Source organism: Cnephaeus nilssonii (genome assembly GCF_951640355.1).
Source record: "Cnephaeus nilssonii genome assembly, chromosome: 9".
Taxonomy (NCBI): domain Eukaryota; kingdom Metazoa; phylum Chordata; class Mammalia; order Chiroptera; family Vespertilionidae; genus Cnephaeus; species Cnephaeus nilssonii.
Genome location: NC_137080.1, coordinates 2,264,844 through 2,279,063, shown reverse-complemented (window position 1 = coordinate 2,279,063; position 14,220 = coordinate 2,264,844). Strand labels below are relative to the sequence as shown.

Below are 14,220 nucleotides of genomic sequence, written 5' to 3'. Positions count from 1 at the left end.
TTGCTGCCATGCACAGCCATTTTAATCTGAATGGGGAATCTGTCTAGGGACCCAGAGTACAGTAATTAGCAGTCTCTTCAGAGTGTCAGAGCAGAATTACCATTGTAATGGTTTAGCTGCAGGATAAAAGGATTGCATTTGGGTTTGCCAGTCTGCCAAACTAAATGAGTTGCCATGAGAATTTTCAAATGTGAGAGGCGTTTACTTAAAGCAATTTGGCAGGTTTGAATAAATTCATAAATTACAGGTTTGAAAGGAACCAGTCCTGCTTTCTCTCCTAGAGGAGGGCAGGATAGCAGGCCGCTCCATGCTTCCGTGCTGACAATTGCTCATGAAGGCTTGTCTTTCCACTCCGTGTAGTGCGCCATAAACACATCCAAGGACAGGCATGTGGTTCCAAGTCTGAGGGGAGAAGACACAACTCTACATGTGACATTTCCTTCCTAAAGTATATCTTCAAATGATGCTAGTAAAATGATTACTTTGTTTTCATAAACGTTCATGTGACACTAACTTTTTACTCGGTGCTTGCAATCTGTGTCTTTCCACTCGTCGTATTGTGTCACAAAGTAAGATGGACATTTATAGTTTTTGTGGAAAACAAATAGGGTCCTGAAGCGCATGAACCAGATTCTACAGGTTGCACGCAAATACTCGGGGAGAGCTTCCGCTCTGCCTGCGTCTTGGAAGTCATCGCACTGACCCTGACTTGCCTGGGTCAGTGCGATGACTTCCCAGTGACGTGAGCAAAGGCTCCTTGGTGCGGGCGATGCCCAGCACTTGCGCTTGCATCATCACGGGCCTCAGGACAGCCGTGCTAATCACATCGCTTGCATTAGTGGTTTATAGCTGCCCTCCAGAAAAAGACTGACATTTAAGTACTTAAAGCTTTGAGACTATAAAATATTCTCTCTCATTAAATAAAACAAGGTCTTTGGGGAAGTCCATTAACATTTTCAAGCATTAGGTTACAGTTTCATAAGGAAAGTAATTTGGTTGTTGCTAATTTTGTGGCCTAAAAATGTAGATGCATTTTTAATTTTTAGGCCACAAAAGGGGATGCAGGCCATAAGGAGATGCAGGTATGCAGAAGATTGATTCAGAGGAGAAGGTATACAATATTCTTAAAAGTTCAGTAAATATAGCATTTATATGTTCATCTTTACTCCTTAAAGCATAATTACACATCAAAATAAGTCTTATTAAAATCCTATAGTAAATTAATAAAACAACACAATGACAGATAAGATTTTCTGAAATATCATTTAAATTTGGAATACAAAGACCATCATGGAAGTCCTTCTCAGAGATCTATAACTCCTGGAATCAACGCCACATGTGTTGTATGCTATGTGTTGGGTACTATGTGTTGTACACTATGTGTTGGGTACTATGTGTTGTATGCTATGTGTTGGGTATTATGTGTTGTATACTATGTGTTGGGTACTATGTGTTGTATGCTATGTGTTGGGTACTATGTGTGTATACTATGTGTTGGGTACTTTGTGTTGTATGCTATGTGTTGGTTACTATGTGTTGGGTACTATGTGTTGTATGCTATGTGTTGGGTGCTATGTGTTGTATGCTATGTGTTGTGCACTATGTGTTGGGCACTATGTGTTGTATGCTATGTGTTGGGTACTATGTGTTGTATACTATGTGTTGGGTACTATGTGTTGTATACTATGTGTTGGGTACTATGTGTTGTGTGCTATGTGTTGGGTACTATGTGTTGGGTGCTGTGTGTTGGGTGCTATGTGTTGTATACTATGTGTTGGGTGCTATGTGTTGTATGCTATGTGTTGTGCACTATGTGTTGGGCACTATGTGTTGGGCACTCTGCTGGGAACGAGTGACTGTTCACGGCCCTAGGAAACATGATGAGAGAAAAAGGCCATGTACAGAAATTGGCAGGTGCTGATTAATTTTTCTTGCAAAGAAGGACAGTGCTAAAACTTAACCTGATTCTAAATCAATAACTTTTATACTCCAATCCATTTTGTGGCTTGTTGTTTATTCTGCATTAGGGCAGCCACAGGAGCATTGTGTCAACTAGAATTTTCACAAATAATTAAAAGTACTCTACCTTTAGACCTCAGTTCATATGGATATATGAAGAAGCTTGACAGGTGTAGTTTTTAAGACTTAATCATTGCCATAGCCAAACAGTGTACATCGCTGAGCGCTGCATGAGCTCTGTACTCCTGTCTAGCCATGCTGTTGTCTGGCAGTGAGTCCGGCTTTCCCCCCGACTTGGAGCTTCAGTCTGATGAAGCTCCTCGGTGATCGTAATAAAATGTGCGTTGTCTCAGGTAATTGATTAAACTCTCACAAATATGGACTCGGTATAAGAACTTCCTCCTTTTGATTCTCATTAAGGATTCCTAGAGTAGCTTCTCCAAACATAACGTTTTGTTGAGGTTGACATTTTAGAGAGCCTGCAACTAAAACAAAAGCTCTGGCACAGAATCATAGGGCACTGTGTATTTGTTTCCTTACCAGTATTTTTGCAGTTCATATAGGAAGTCCTTCTATTTTAATCTTGTATTCCATGCCTCCCTCCGAATTTGTATGTTGAATTTATCATAATGTAATGTTTCTATCCCTTAAGTAAATATGCTCCTCGCTGGCCAGAGTAATGCATTTTGGTTTTTAAATATATATATTCTTATTAAATGTATGATATTATACACAGATACTCTAAAATTAATTTTAAATATAAATTCATTAAAGAATTAAAATTATTTAACAGGAAAAAATAAGTGAGTGATTCCTCATTGTATTTTCTTTAGTTCCGTTATTTTCATACATCCCTTTACTTTGTTTGCATGCCCTTCTCATGGTTGGTAAGTAGCATCATGTTCCTTATATATAGGCAAAGCATTTGTAACCCGTTCACTTTGTATTAATGAACATTGAAATGGAATTGATAAAAATTAAACCATATGCCCCTTATTTTATTTTATTTGCTTGTAATTTTAACTCTTATATTTAATTTTTTGACAACATTTCAAGTGTTGTGATATTTATTAGTAAAATTATTCAGATACTACCATTGTGAAATTTTAATAGTATATTAACAATTCAGATGAGCATTCAGTATTATATTAAGATTGTTTCAGTTAAACTTATTTGGTAGCTTATTTTATGACTTGATTTTCCTCTGTGTTTTGGATAACTAAATAAAATACTGGAAATTTAACTTGAAAAGCGACACTTATTAATAACTAGCGTTCCCGTTGCAGGAAAAATCCTGCAATAGGGTTTCCTGCTGCACTCTACCCCGCCCCGCCTGCTCTCCTCCCTTGTCCCCCGGCCCGCCTTCTCTGCCAGCCCGCCCCGCTCTCCTTCCTTCTCCCCCGGCCCCATCTCCGCTCCTCCCTTGTCCCCCGGCCCGCCTTCTCTGCCAGCCCACCCCGCTCTCCTTCCTTCTCCCCCGGCCCCACCTCCGCTCCTCCCTTGTCCGCCGGCCCGCCTTCTCTGCCAGCCCGCCCCACTCTCCTTCCTTCTCCCCCGGCCCCGCCTCCGCTCCTCCCTTGTCCCCCGGCCCGCCTTCTCCGCCAGCCCGCCCCGCTCTCCTTCCTTCTCCCCCGGTCCCGCCTCTGCTCCTCCCTTCTCCTTCCCCCCGCCCCCGGCTTGCTTGCTTCTCTGCAGCTTTGCTCCCTTCAGCATCTCTTGGCTTCTTTCTAAGCTGTCTTGATATGCAAATTAGCCGTCATCTTTGTTGGGGTAATTTGCATACTCGTCCTGACTGGTTGGTGGGCGTGGTTTGGCTGGTGGGTGTGGCTTGGGCGTAGCAAAGGTGCGGTCAATTTGCATATTTGTCTATTATTAGGTAGGATAGACTCCTCCTTTGTGAGAATTACTCTGAATCCTGTATTGCAGAATTATGTAAGTGTATGTGTTACTGTTTTTTAATTCCCTCAACCCCTAATGCTTTGGGGGAAACATTTAATCTTTAATGTATATTTCAGTTATAAAATGTAAATTAAAATGTTTTTAAAGTTATGCCTTTAAACTAACATATCATCAGTTTTTATTTTGTTAAACTGCTTTATAGAATACTAGATCTCTAAGCCAACAGATTTATGAATTAGCTTACTTTGTGATACTAATTTATTTTATGAATTCACCTGTGAATGATGGCAGTATACTCTTTTTAAACAAAATACTTTGATTACTGAATTTGGATTCTATGGAATTATAACACACTCATGGAGATTTTTATAAAAGACTCATTTAATGACTTCCAAGCAACTCACTTCACAAAGAAGCAGCCTAGAAACCTTTCTCTGCTGGTTCAGTGCTTAAGACCTAGACTTAATAATATCAATGAGTTTAGGACAAAATTAATGAGTTTGCCAGTTACTTATTTGACCACTTGATGCTCGCTCTTCAGAAATGTTAGCGCTCTCACTATAGGTAGTACTTTTCTAGAGTGATCATCTCTCCAGTTGGTTCTTCTTGAGCACGCTCATCCATAACCCTGTCTCTAGGGACCAATGCCATGGTGATCATTCTTCAGTGTGCTTCTAATCTTGAACTTCAGGCACCAATCCATTCAGTACCTCCCCTTGGATGACTTATATCCATTTTAGACATAACATTTTCAAAACTACCTTTGCCCTCATCCAGTGAGTCCTCCATTGTTTTCTTTAGGTGAATGGCATTAGTTGCCTGGGAGTCCTGCAGTGTTCATTTTACCTGCTGGTTTTTCCCTGCCCCACTCCTTACTGTCTAGTCTGTCCACACGTTCTCTCTGGTTCGCTCTCTTTTTAGTCTTCACTGTTGGACTGGAGCCAGGGAGTGCTCTGGTCTAGTGTTAGCCAGCGCTTTCTGGTTAGTGACGGGGGTGCCCCACCCTGCTGGGTCAGGCTTTCATGGCGTTCTGTCCTGCGTGGTCACAGTGCAGACTGGTGAGCAGGACCGTCCTGGCCCGTCTTCATCTCATGTGCCTCCCTTCCCAGCTGTTTCATGTAACTCCCTTACCTACCACACTCCCCTCGTCTGAAATCATTTGCCGTTTCAGGACACTCCTCGTTCATTTGGTGTATTATAGTGACTTCTGGAATGGACGTGGAGGAAGTTGATAGTAGATTTCACAGTAGAAGCTAAGTTTCAGGAAAAACCATAAAAAAGATTAGTCTTAGTACTCCAGCGGTTTTGAAGCCACTTAAGACTTCCAGTGAAAGATCAGAAATGTATTGCCTGAAAATGTTGCACATTTTTTACCAAGTTTCTTAAATGGGTGCATATTAATATGCAATAGAAGTAGTCTTCACTTTGTTATTCATGACCTCTTAAAGGAAGAGTTCTATTCATTTTTTAATCTAACACAGTACTGTGTTATTTAAAGCACCTATTTAAATTTATTGACCAGTAGTTATTTGTATTACCAGGAAGCTAATAGTGTAGTTTTATATGATTTGTTCTCCACCAAATGGAGAGATGTGCTTCTATAATATGCAATCAGAACTTTGGTCCTAAAAAGTGTTTTCATGGGAAATTAGGAGAGTTCAGTAAACAAAGCTTTTTGAAAGCGCTCTAAATATAATACTACGAAACGAACATATAACCGTAGAGATCCAGGTAACACTGAACCAGAGCTGTGATCTTGGTTCTCACCATTAGCTAATTGTTTCTTAAATATTCATGCCAAATATTTAGAGCACCAACCACCTTAATATGAAAGCTGCTTCCCTGTGGGAGATGAGTCAGATTTAACCACTACTCTAGTAGCTAGCCATTGTGCGTGTTGTTCTCTAATTCATTACTTCCTAATTTCATTTTTTATCATGAAAACTCATCTGTTAAGAAAGATACCAGTGATTGTATATTGATGCCAGTGCTAAGAATTGTGCCGCAACTTGTAATAATTAGACAGAACTAAGGCGCTAGAGTCTACGAAGCAAAGAAATACTGCTGGAGTTTAAATACCAAGTAAAGCAGTGACTCTTAGATTGGCTCGCGATTGGAGGCACACGCCAGTAAAAACGTCTTTGATCCATTCTGTGGTGTTCCTAAATGAAAGGAATGTGTCACGGCAGTTTCTAAGGCAGACTTCTATTACATGAATTCCATTTGTATAGATTGGAAGTATTTTTAAGTATAAAAATCTGTCACTGGAAATACAACATATTTAAGAGGATACTAATTTTTATATGTATGATGTTTTCCATGATAAAAATATACAAGTGCAGGTAATGTTTAAAAACTATGTATTGTGCATACATATGTATTCATACACATATTACACCTACATATATATGGATATTTAATACACACACACACACACACAGAGTAGCACTTAAAGCTGAGTCCAAACACAAGCGATATTAGTACTCTCTAATCTCTTCTGTGGGCTTACTGGGCTAGCTTGTCAGATGAGGGCCACCAGTCCCAAAGTGACCAGTTACACCACGTGCACAGCCTCTTCAGTGAATTGAACTAGCATATTCTAATACAATTTTAGCAGACAGTTTTCATAAAAAAGACAAAGTGGGGAAATCACAGCTCTTGCAAAGGCCTGAGAAAGGTCCAATTTTAGCCTTCATTCAAGGAACTCGGTGGCATTTTCTCATTCAGTTAGCAATTATTTTGCTTAGATTAGATTTTTAAAAATAGAGTTGTTGAAGGGTCCATAAAATTAATACCTGCACCTTTGTGTAGCCATGTACATTGGAAAAGCCTTTTCAGAACACAGTTTAATAGTGTGTGCATCTTCTGGAATAAAGTAGAGTATAAATAAATCAGTTATTCTTCTTGGTATTTATTCAATAGAAGTAATCCTCAATCAGAAAAGCAATTTGTAACAGCAGTGTTTATGAAGGCAGAAGGTTAATGTTAAGCAGTAGGGGTCAGCTAACTGTCCCCCTGAGATTATCTCAGTTTAGGATATCGGTTACGTATGTTGTCCCTGTACTGTCTTGATTTTACCTTTTCAAATACAGTTGTCCCCACTTACGCACAGTTTCAGTTGATCGTGATCTGGAAATATTAAATGGAAATTCCCAGAAATACGCAATTCCTAAGAAGTAAATTGCACACTGTTCTGGGTAGTGTGATCTTCTTGTGTTGGCCTGCGCTGTCCCACCAGGCACCTGAATCAAGTGCGGCTAAACCAAGCCTGGCTTCCTGCCTCTCCTCCGATAGCTTGAGCGTAATGAAAAGTACTCAAGTGCTCTGTTAACACAGTGGCGCCGGCACCTTAAGAAACCAGCAGGCTTTCTTGCCTGCGATTATATTTGAAAAGAGGTGGCATACACCTTCCACAGTGTTCAGGGAGGTGTATACTGTACGTTTCGTTGAGAAAACCAGGACAAGAGGGTTAAAATCCCTTGAGTATGACAGTAAGTCTGTGATGAGACGTGGCGTTACGCTCTGAGTACACAGTCGTGGGAGTGGTGGGGACACCAGAGTGAAGCTCATTCTGGAGGGAGCCACCAGGGTCAGGTTCGAGCTTTGCCGACCAAATTCTGTGTCTGCCAGGAGGTGCAGTGTAGCCTGCCGTCGTGTGATACAATCCAGTGGATACACCGTGGTTTGTCATCTGTAAGTCTCAGTGGCCTCTAGTGACGTCATTGGGCATACCCCTTGGCACCGCCTGGGGAAAGCTGTGCTGCTGTTTCCATTCTCCTCTCAGGGGGTCTCTGCTGCTGTCACTACATCTTAGTTTCCTGATCCTGCAAAGGGTGCACATGCATGCACACCCCTGGTGGCCACACGTGACTTCCATCATCTTGTCTTTGCCTTTCTCCCTTGTTTGACACTGCGTCCAGCTAATGAGCGTAGGAATTTGGTGATCCAAAAGAAGCCCAGGAAAACACGTGTTCAGGTGCCTCTTCCCCGTCCGGGTTCTGTGAGGCATGATGGCCCATCATCACTTATTCCACCTTTAGTTCTTAATTTGCTGACATTTTCAAACGGGTACTGCTTTCTCACTGTGGAAGGTGACCTTAGTATGGCTATTGCTTTTCTTCTGACTTATATAGAAGTATAATTTATATACTTCTACTGGTAATCACTCTATTATGTAGAGAAATTTCAGTTTGAAGTTACATGATTAGCTTTAATTTTTGGTATTACTAGTTTTCAGTGAGCAAGTGTAAGGAGTTTTATTGTAATAGGTTTCCAGTTCTTCCCTTCCAGTAATAGTGCTCACTTCTTTTTAATCTTTAACAATTAATTGCTGCACTTTCAAAGAAATCAGGGTGCTTTTTTCCTTCCACCTGTACAAGTTCATAGGAATCACGGAATAGTGACTTCACATGCATGCAAGGTGTTCTCGCTTTCTGCTAAGTGGGCTTTTGAAAAGGTGGCCGCGGCACATTAAACATCTTAGGGTATTTACTCTCATCTTTTCCTTTAATTTCTTCGTGTTTTGTTTACTACAAATTATAGTACCAGTTCTCTTTACTAAAAATTACAGCACCCCATTTTCTGCTCTAGTGCCTGGGGCAGCGAATGCGTATCATTTACAGTTGCTATAGTAAAGGAGGCTGTCCTACCAGTACCACTCCTGTCAGAACATGCACAATCGGATGCTTTTAAATATTAGCCCTGCGCATTAGATAATGCATGGAGACTATGAACAGCGGAGTCCCCTTCTTCCCTCCACTGGCAGGGTGGACTTAGTAGGTGGACTTCATCTACTTCTTCATTTTGCTGTGATAAAGTTTATCCTGTAATATTTCCACACTTGAGATTAGGGAATAAAATTAAAGATTTCTCATGCCAATCATTTAAAATAGAAAGCTCCAGCACCTCACCCGGGGCGTGGGAGTGAGTAGGGAGATGGGCGATGGTGAGTAAGTAGTAGTCTCTGTTCTCCAGGGGCTACTTTGTTGATGATGATGCACAACACACGATAATTCAAGGCAGGAACCATGTAATCGAGGGATGGCCTTTGAGAAGGTATCAATTACATGGAAGTTTGCAGTGGTCAGTAGGGTTTGGGAAGTGGTGGATAGCGTGCAGAGGAACATTCAAGATGGAGGAACATGCATACAGATGAGTAGAGTTTGCTTTGATTTATAACAAGATAGAGGTTTTTAAAAATATTAAGAAGATTAGTGAGTTTAACTTTGAACATAGTTTGGGGCCAGATCATAAGAGCTTAAAGGTTTTGAGACATAAAATTGTTAAGCATTAAGATGAAAGTTGCATTTGGGGCAATTAATCTGGCCATTGTGTATAGATTGATGGTGAACAGACATCATTAACATAATTTTGTAGTAGTTTTGATGAGACCCCAGTAATGACTAGAACAAGGGTGGCATCAGTAATAGAAAAGCGTGGGGTGAATCCAAGGTAAATAGGATGGCTAAACATTTTGATAATCAGATGGTCCTGGGTTATATCTGATATTAAGAGTACCCCTGCTTGCTTTCACATGCTTAATGGCTATCAAATGATAACCCTAAAGGTAGATTTGCTTTAGAGTTGATAGCACTTGCTAACTGCTAACTGCTAAATTTAGGGGAGAGAGGGATGTTGGCAGTGTGTGTGTGTGTGTGTGTGTGTGTGTGTGTGTGTATAACTGTGTGTGTGTGCGTACATATATACACACACACATATATATATACATATATACACACACACACATATATATATATATAATTTTTAGAAGTTCTTACGACTTAAATTTTTCTTTTTTGAGAATTAAACAGACAATTCTCTTATGAATATCACAATCAAGTCTTACATGTTTAAAATCCCTATTTTTTTATTTTTTGTCTTTTTGTTTTGTTGTTAATCCTCACCCAAGGATATTTTTTCCATTGATTTTTAGAGTGGAAGGGAGGGAGGGAGGGAGAGAGAAACAGAAGCATCATTGTGAGACGCTCTGACCTGGGCTAGAGATCGAACCTGCAACCCTGTACATGCCCTTGACTGGGAATTGAACACTCAACCCTTTGGTGTGTGGGCTGATGCTGTAACCACACCAATCAGAGCTGTTTTGGTCTTAATGAATACATTTGAGCTTTGAAATCTTTAACAAAATAATAGATGCTAAAGAGAACATACTATATTTAATCTCATCTAACATTTTCATTTATTCCTTTTAAAAGCAAAGCCTTTTAGGAGAACTTTAGGAAATCAGTGCAACTTATATTTAAAAATTCCAAGTAGAAACGCAGCCAGTGGCAGCTGAGTGTTCCATGTGCCCTCAGTGAGAGAGCCGTCTTCAGCCTCGGAACCAGTGGTTCCCCGATCTCCCTTCCTAATTGAAGCAGGTGGCTCTAGTCACATGATGTGTCTCTTAAGGCTGGAGCGCGGATGTGGCTCCGATGGATGTGGCCACCCTGAGTGCTTCTTGCTCTGTTTCCATTATAGGCAGAGGGAGAAGACAGCCTGAAGAAGATGCAGCTGATGGAGCTTGCGATTCTGAATGGCACCTACAGAGATGCCAACATTAAATCACGTAAGAACGCGACGGGGGCCGGGACGACAGCATCTCAGCTGTTTGTGGCATAACACCTGAACAGTTCAAACAAAGCGGAGAGTTGGAATGGTTGTCCCTGGATATGGCCACACAGCCCCACCTTTACTGCTTTAATGTATTGTGGACACTCTTCTTGGTTTTATTTTATTCCAGCATGTCTTTTAAGTTCTAAAAGGTTTATGAACTTTTATTCTTTTAATGAAATTGCAACTTCTAAATGTAAGAGTTTAATGAAATTTCCTGTGTTGTTAACTACAGATTTAAGGCTTCTAGCTTATTTTGTTACATTTATGAAAAGGACAAAAAATGCAAAGCTTTTTGAGAGTCAGGTGGGAGTGTGTGAGTGCAGCGACCCTCCTGTCGCACTCTGTCCCTTCGGCATGTCCCCTCGCCAATGCTTTGCGTTCACAGAGGGCAGTAGTGATAACTGTTTTAGCCCCATTTCCCCCTTTGCATGCTCTCATAAACTGCGTAAGAGGATTGCTTTTTTATATTTAAAATGAAATCCTGTAAAATTAGTATTTTGAGAAAATTGAAGGGTAAATTTCTAATTTTTTTAAAGAAATTGAATATTAAAGTTCTAGGCCAGGCGTCCTCAAACTACGGTCCGCGGGCCACATGCGGGTGTTTCTGCTGTTTTGGTTTTTTACTTCAAAATAAGATATGTGCAGTGTGCATAGGAATTTGTTCATAGTTTTTTTAAACTATAGTCCGGCCCTCCAGCGGTCTGAGGGACAGTGAACTGGCCCCCTGTTTAAAAAGTTTGAGGACCCCTGTTTTTAGGCAATTTTCTAAAATGTAGACAACCTGTTGGGTTTAGAAGTATTTGCTTTACAAATGGTTGGCTTCCATTTACTTATGAGAATGGGTCTGTTATTAACATCGTCTGTCGAGGAAGGGAACGTTCACTGTGCAAGGTGGGCACAAGTAGGTTTACGGTGGTATACACGAAATAGCTTATTCTTGTACTATTGTTTATTATTGTGTTATTTCCCATACGAACAACTATAAACCTACTTTTGCCCCACCCTGTATTGTTTTTCTATGAGAAGTTAATTCCTACATATGCAGGAACTTTATAAGTAGTGGTTAGTTGGCTTACTTAATACAATAAAAATGATTCTTTAATTTGAAACTGAAGCTACTCTATTAGAAATTATAGCAAAACTGTTTCTGGGGACTCCAATCACAAAATATTTTTTAAATATTTTTTAATGCAACTGTTTTGTGCTTCTGCATGCACCTTTTTAGCCTCATGAGATCTTAAAAACATAGACATATCACACACATGAACTAAATATAACCTTTTTTGATGGTCTCTCTCTTTTTTAACAGTGGCTTTAGTTTTTGCACATTTGTTCTTACTCACATTGGGAAAGGGAAGCCGTTTGCAGTTGATTGGTGTGCTTGGGCGTTGTGCGTGACCAGCGCATGTACTAATGATTTCCTTTTATTTTTCTTCTTTCCTGCTTTTTTCTTCCTTTTTCCTACTTCCCTCTCGTTCCCTGTATTTACACCGCTTCTCTGTACTTCTTCTCAATTTCTTTGCTTACTGTAGCAGCCCTTGCCTTTTCTCTTGCAGCAACAGCCCAGGCTGCCCCAAGGATTATTACTGGGCCTGCGCCTGTCCTCCCACCAGCTGCCCTGCGCACCCCAACGCCAGCTGGCCCCACCATAATGCCTTTGATCAGACAAATACAGACCGCGGTCATGCCAAACGGAACTCCTCACCCCACTGCTGCAATAGTTCCCCCGGGGCCTGAAGCTGGTTTAATCTACACACCCTACGAATACCCCTACACGCTGGCACCAGCTACGTCAATCCTTGAGTATCCTATTGAACCTAGCGGCGTATTAGGTAAGTTGTTGTCTCTGTATGGTTAACATGTTTCTTCAAAACTTTTTCTGCCCCAGACTTTGAAATTATTCTATCAGTTTTAGAGACAAGTTTCCATTAGGAAAGACTGAAGACTAAATTTTGTTTTATTTCGGCCCCTTAGAAGGGTTCTCCTTTTAAATAATTGCATCTTAGATTTGTTCAGATTTGCTTTGGTATCTCAAATTCGCTCTGGATGGGTAAATTTGAACATTTCAAATAGGAAATACTTTTCACATTTGACATCACTGACTCTATCCACTGGCATATTCTCTCCTTCAGTTTTGCCACAAAGTCAGATTCTTTTCGTCTCAGATTTCTTTAATTGGCTAAGTTTTAATTATCCATGTGAAAATATTTTGAGATTTTTAAAACTGCTATTACTGTATTTTCTAATATTTGTGATAACTTAAAATAGGAAAGGTCCCAGTGAGTAGCTGCATTCAGGTTTTTGTAGTTCTTCTCTTTTGAAGTCCAGGTGAATATTAAACATAAGAGACTCCTCATTTCATAGCACGGTTGGAATTGATAAGTAAACACCAAATCACTGCGGTAGAATCACTCTTGAGGCAAAAATTAAGATCATACTATAAACGCTCAGTTTTACATGAACAAAAAGTGGTGTGTGCTTGAAAAAGACATTACTGACGCCTTTTCTTTATAGAGTGGATTGAAATGCCAGTCATGCCTGATATTTCAGCCCATTGACTTGCGGGATGGAGGACTAGAGAGCAGCAGCTGTTGTAACACGACCAGTCACTGTGGAGCAGGCTGCTTCCGTGCTGCCCTTTGTGTTACAGACAGAATCTGAACCCTCTTCCCCTGAATGGTGTATGACCTTGGTGCTGCTTGCATGCTCTTGACTTGTAGGACTTTGATCTTTTAAGGTGTTTTTTTCCAGCATTCATATTGACTTATAAAATTTGAAAGCCTTTAATGAACCCGGACAAAGATTTAAACTTGAAAATTCATTGTTCTATTAAAGAAAGCCACGATGCTCTGTATGTTATCTGTGTGTGTGCATGCACTCAAGTGCCTTCTGTTTCATGAGCAAATACATCTTATTGTATATGTCTTCGGTTTTCTCTAAACATTGTATAAAGTATTCCAGGTCAGAATTATACCCTAGAACTGTTTATGAAAGGCTTGTTTCTGTTGCACATTTCCTGAAGCATTTTAAAATAACATGTAACATATAACCTGTTGACGTCTTCTGTTCTGTTAACGCTCTGTCCTGCGGCCCATGCCTGCTCCCTCCCCAGCGCTCCTCTCTGCTGCGGGCACAGCGTCTGCTGGAGGAGGTGGACTGCTGCCTCCTGCAAGGCTGGCGCTCAGCCACCAGCTGCTGCTCCAGCTCCGAGCAGGGTCTCACTGAGCTTGCCTCGAGGCATTAGACTCATAGCGATCACTTATCTGAAATGTCAAGGGATGATGGACCAGCTTACTGCTTAGAAACAACAAGGGCCACTGCGGAGTGTTTCTCATTGTAAAGCAGTGTGTTTTTGGTTGTGTTGGGAAATTTTTATTTATAATAATTGTTAGACTGACAAAAGCAGAACATACCGATATCTAATTGGCAATCATAAGATGAATAATAATGAGTACTAAATGACAAAAATCCATTATGATCAATTTTATTTCTCGCTTTGCCACCTAAGCAGTAAAGCATGATATTGATTGACCATTTGGAGAATTGAGAAAATTATTTCAAATTGCTGTTCTAGTAAATTTGCACACAGATAACATGCATGCTCTATATCAAGTCTCACATATTATTTTAAAATAAGCAGTGCCCTTCAAAACAGATGCAGACATGTGTGTTGGTGGTAGTGAGGAGATTGGTAATAGCATCAAATCTTCATTGATGACTAATTTTTAATTCCCTTCCTTTTATCTTTAG

The 14,220-nt window shown here is 40.4% G+C and overlaps 1 protein-coding gene across 6 annotated transcripts in view; it reads left to right on the top strand.

The window, feature by feature from the left end:
• Positions 1-14,220, top strand: part of QKI (QKI, KH domain containing RNA binding) — a 131,467-nt gene that overhangs the window by 109,560 nt on the left and 7,687 nt on the right. For 3 of the 6 annotated variants that reach the window (XR_013813999.1, XM_079780676.1, XM_079780680.1), the window contains exons 5-6: positions 10,336-10,423; positions 12,003-12,302. Coding sequence is in view for 5 of the 6 variants with exons in the window: in XM_079780676.1 (XP_079636802.1) it covers positions 10,336-10,423; positions 12,003-12,302 (388 nt within the window). In the remaining variant the exon portion in view is untranslated. Of the gene's footprint in view, positions 1-10,335; positions 10,424-12,002; positions 12,303-12,984; positions 14,214-14,220 lie in introns of those variants that run through there. The other 3 variants (XM_079780679.1, XM_079780678.1, XM_079780677.1) reach the window with 3 other exon arrangements.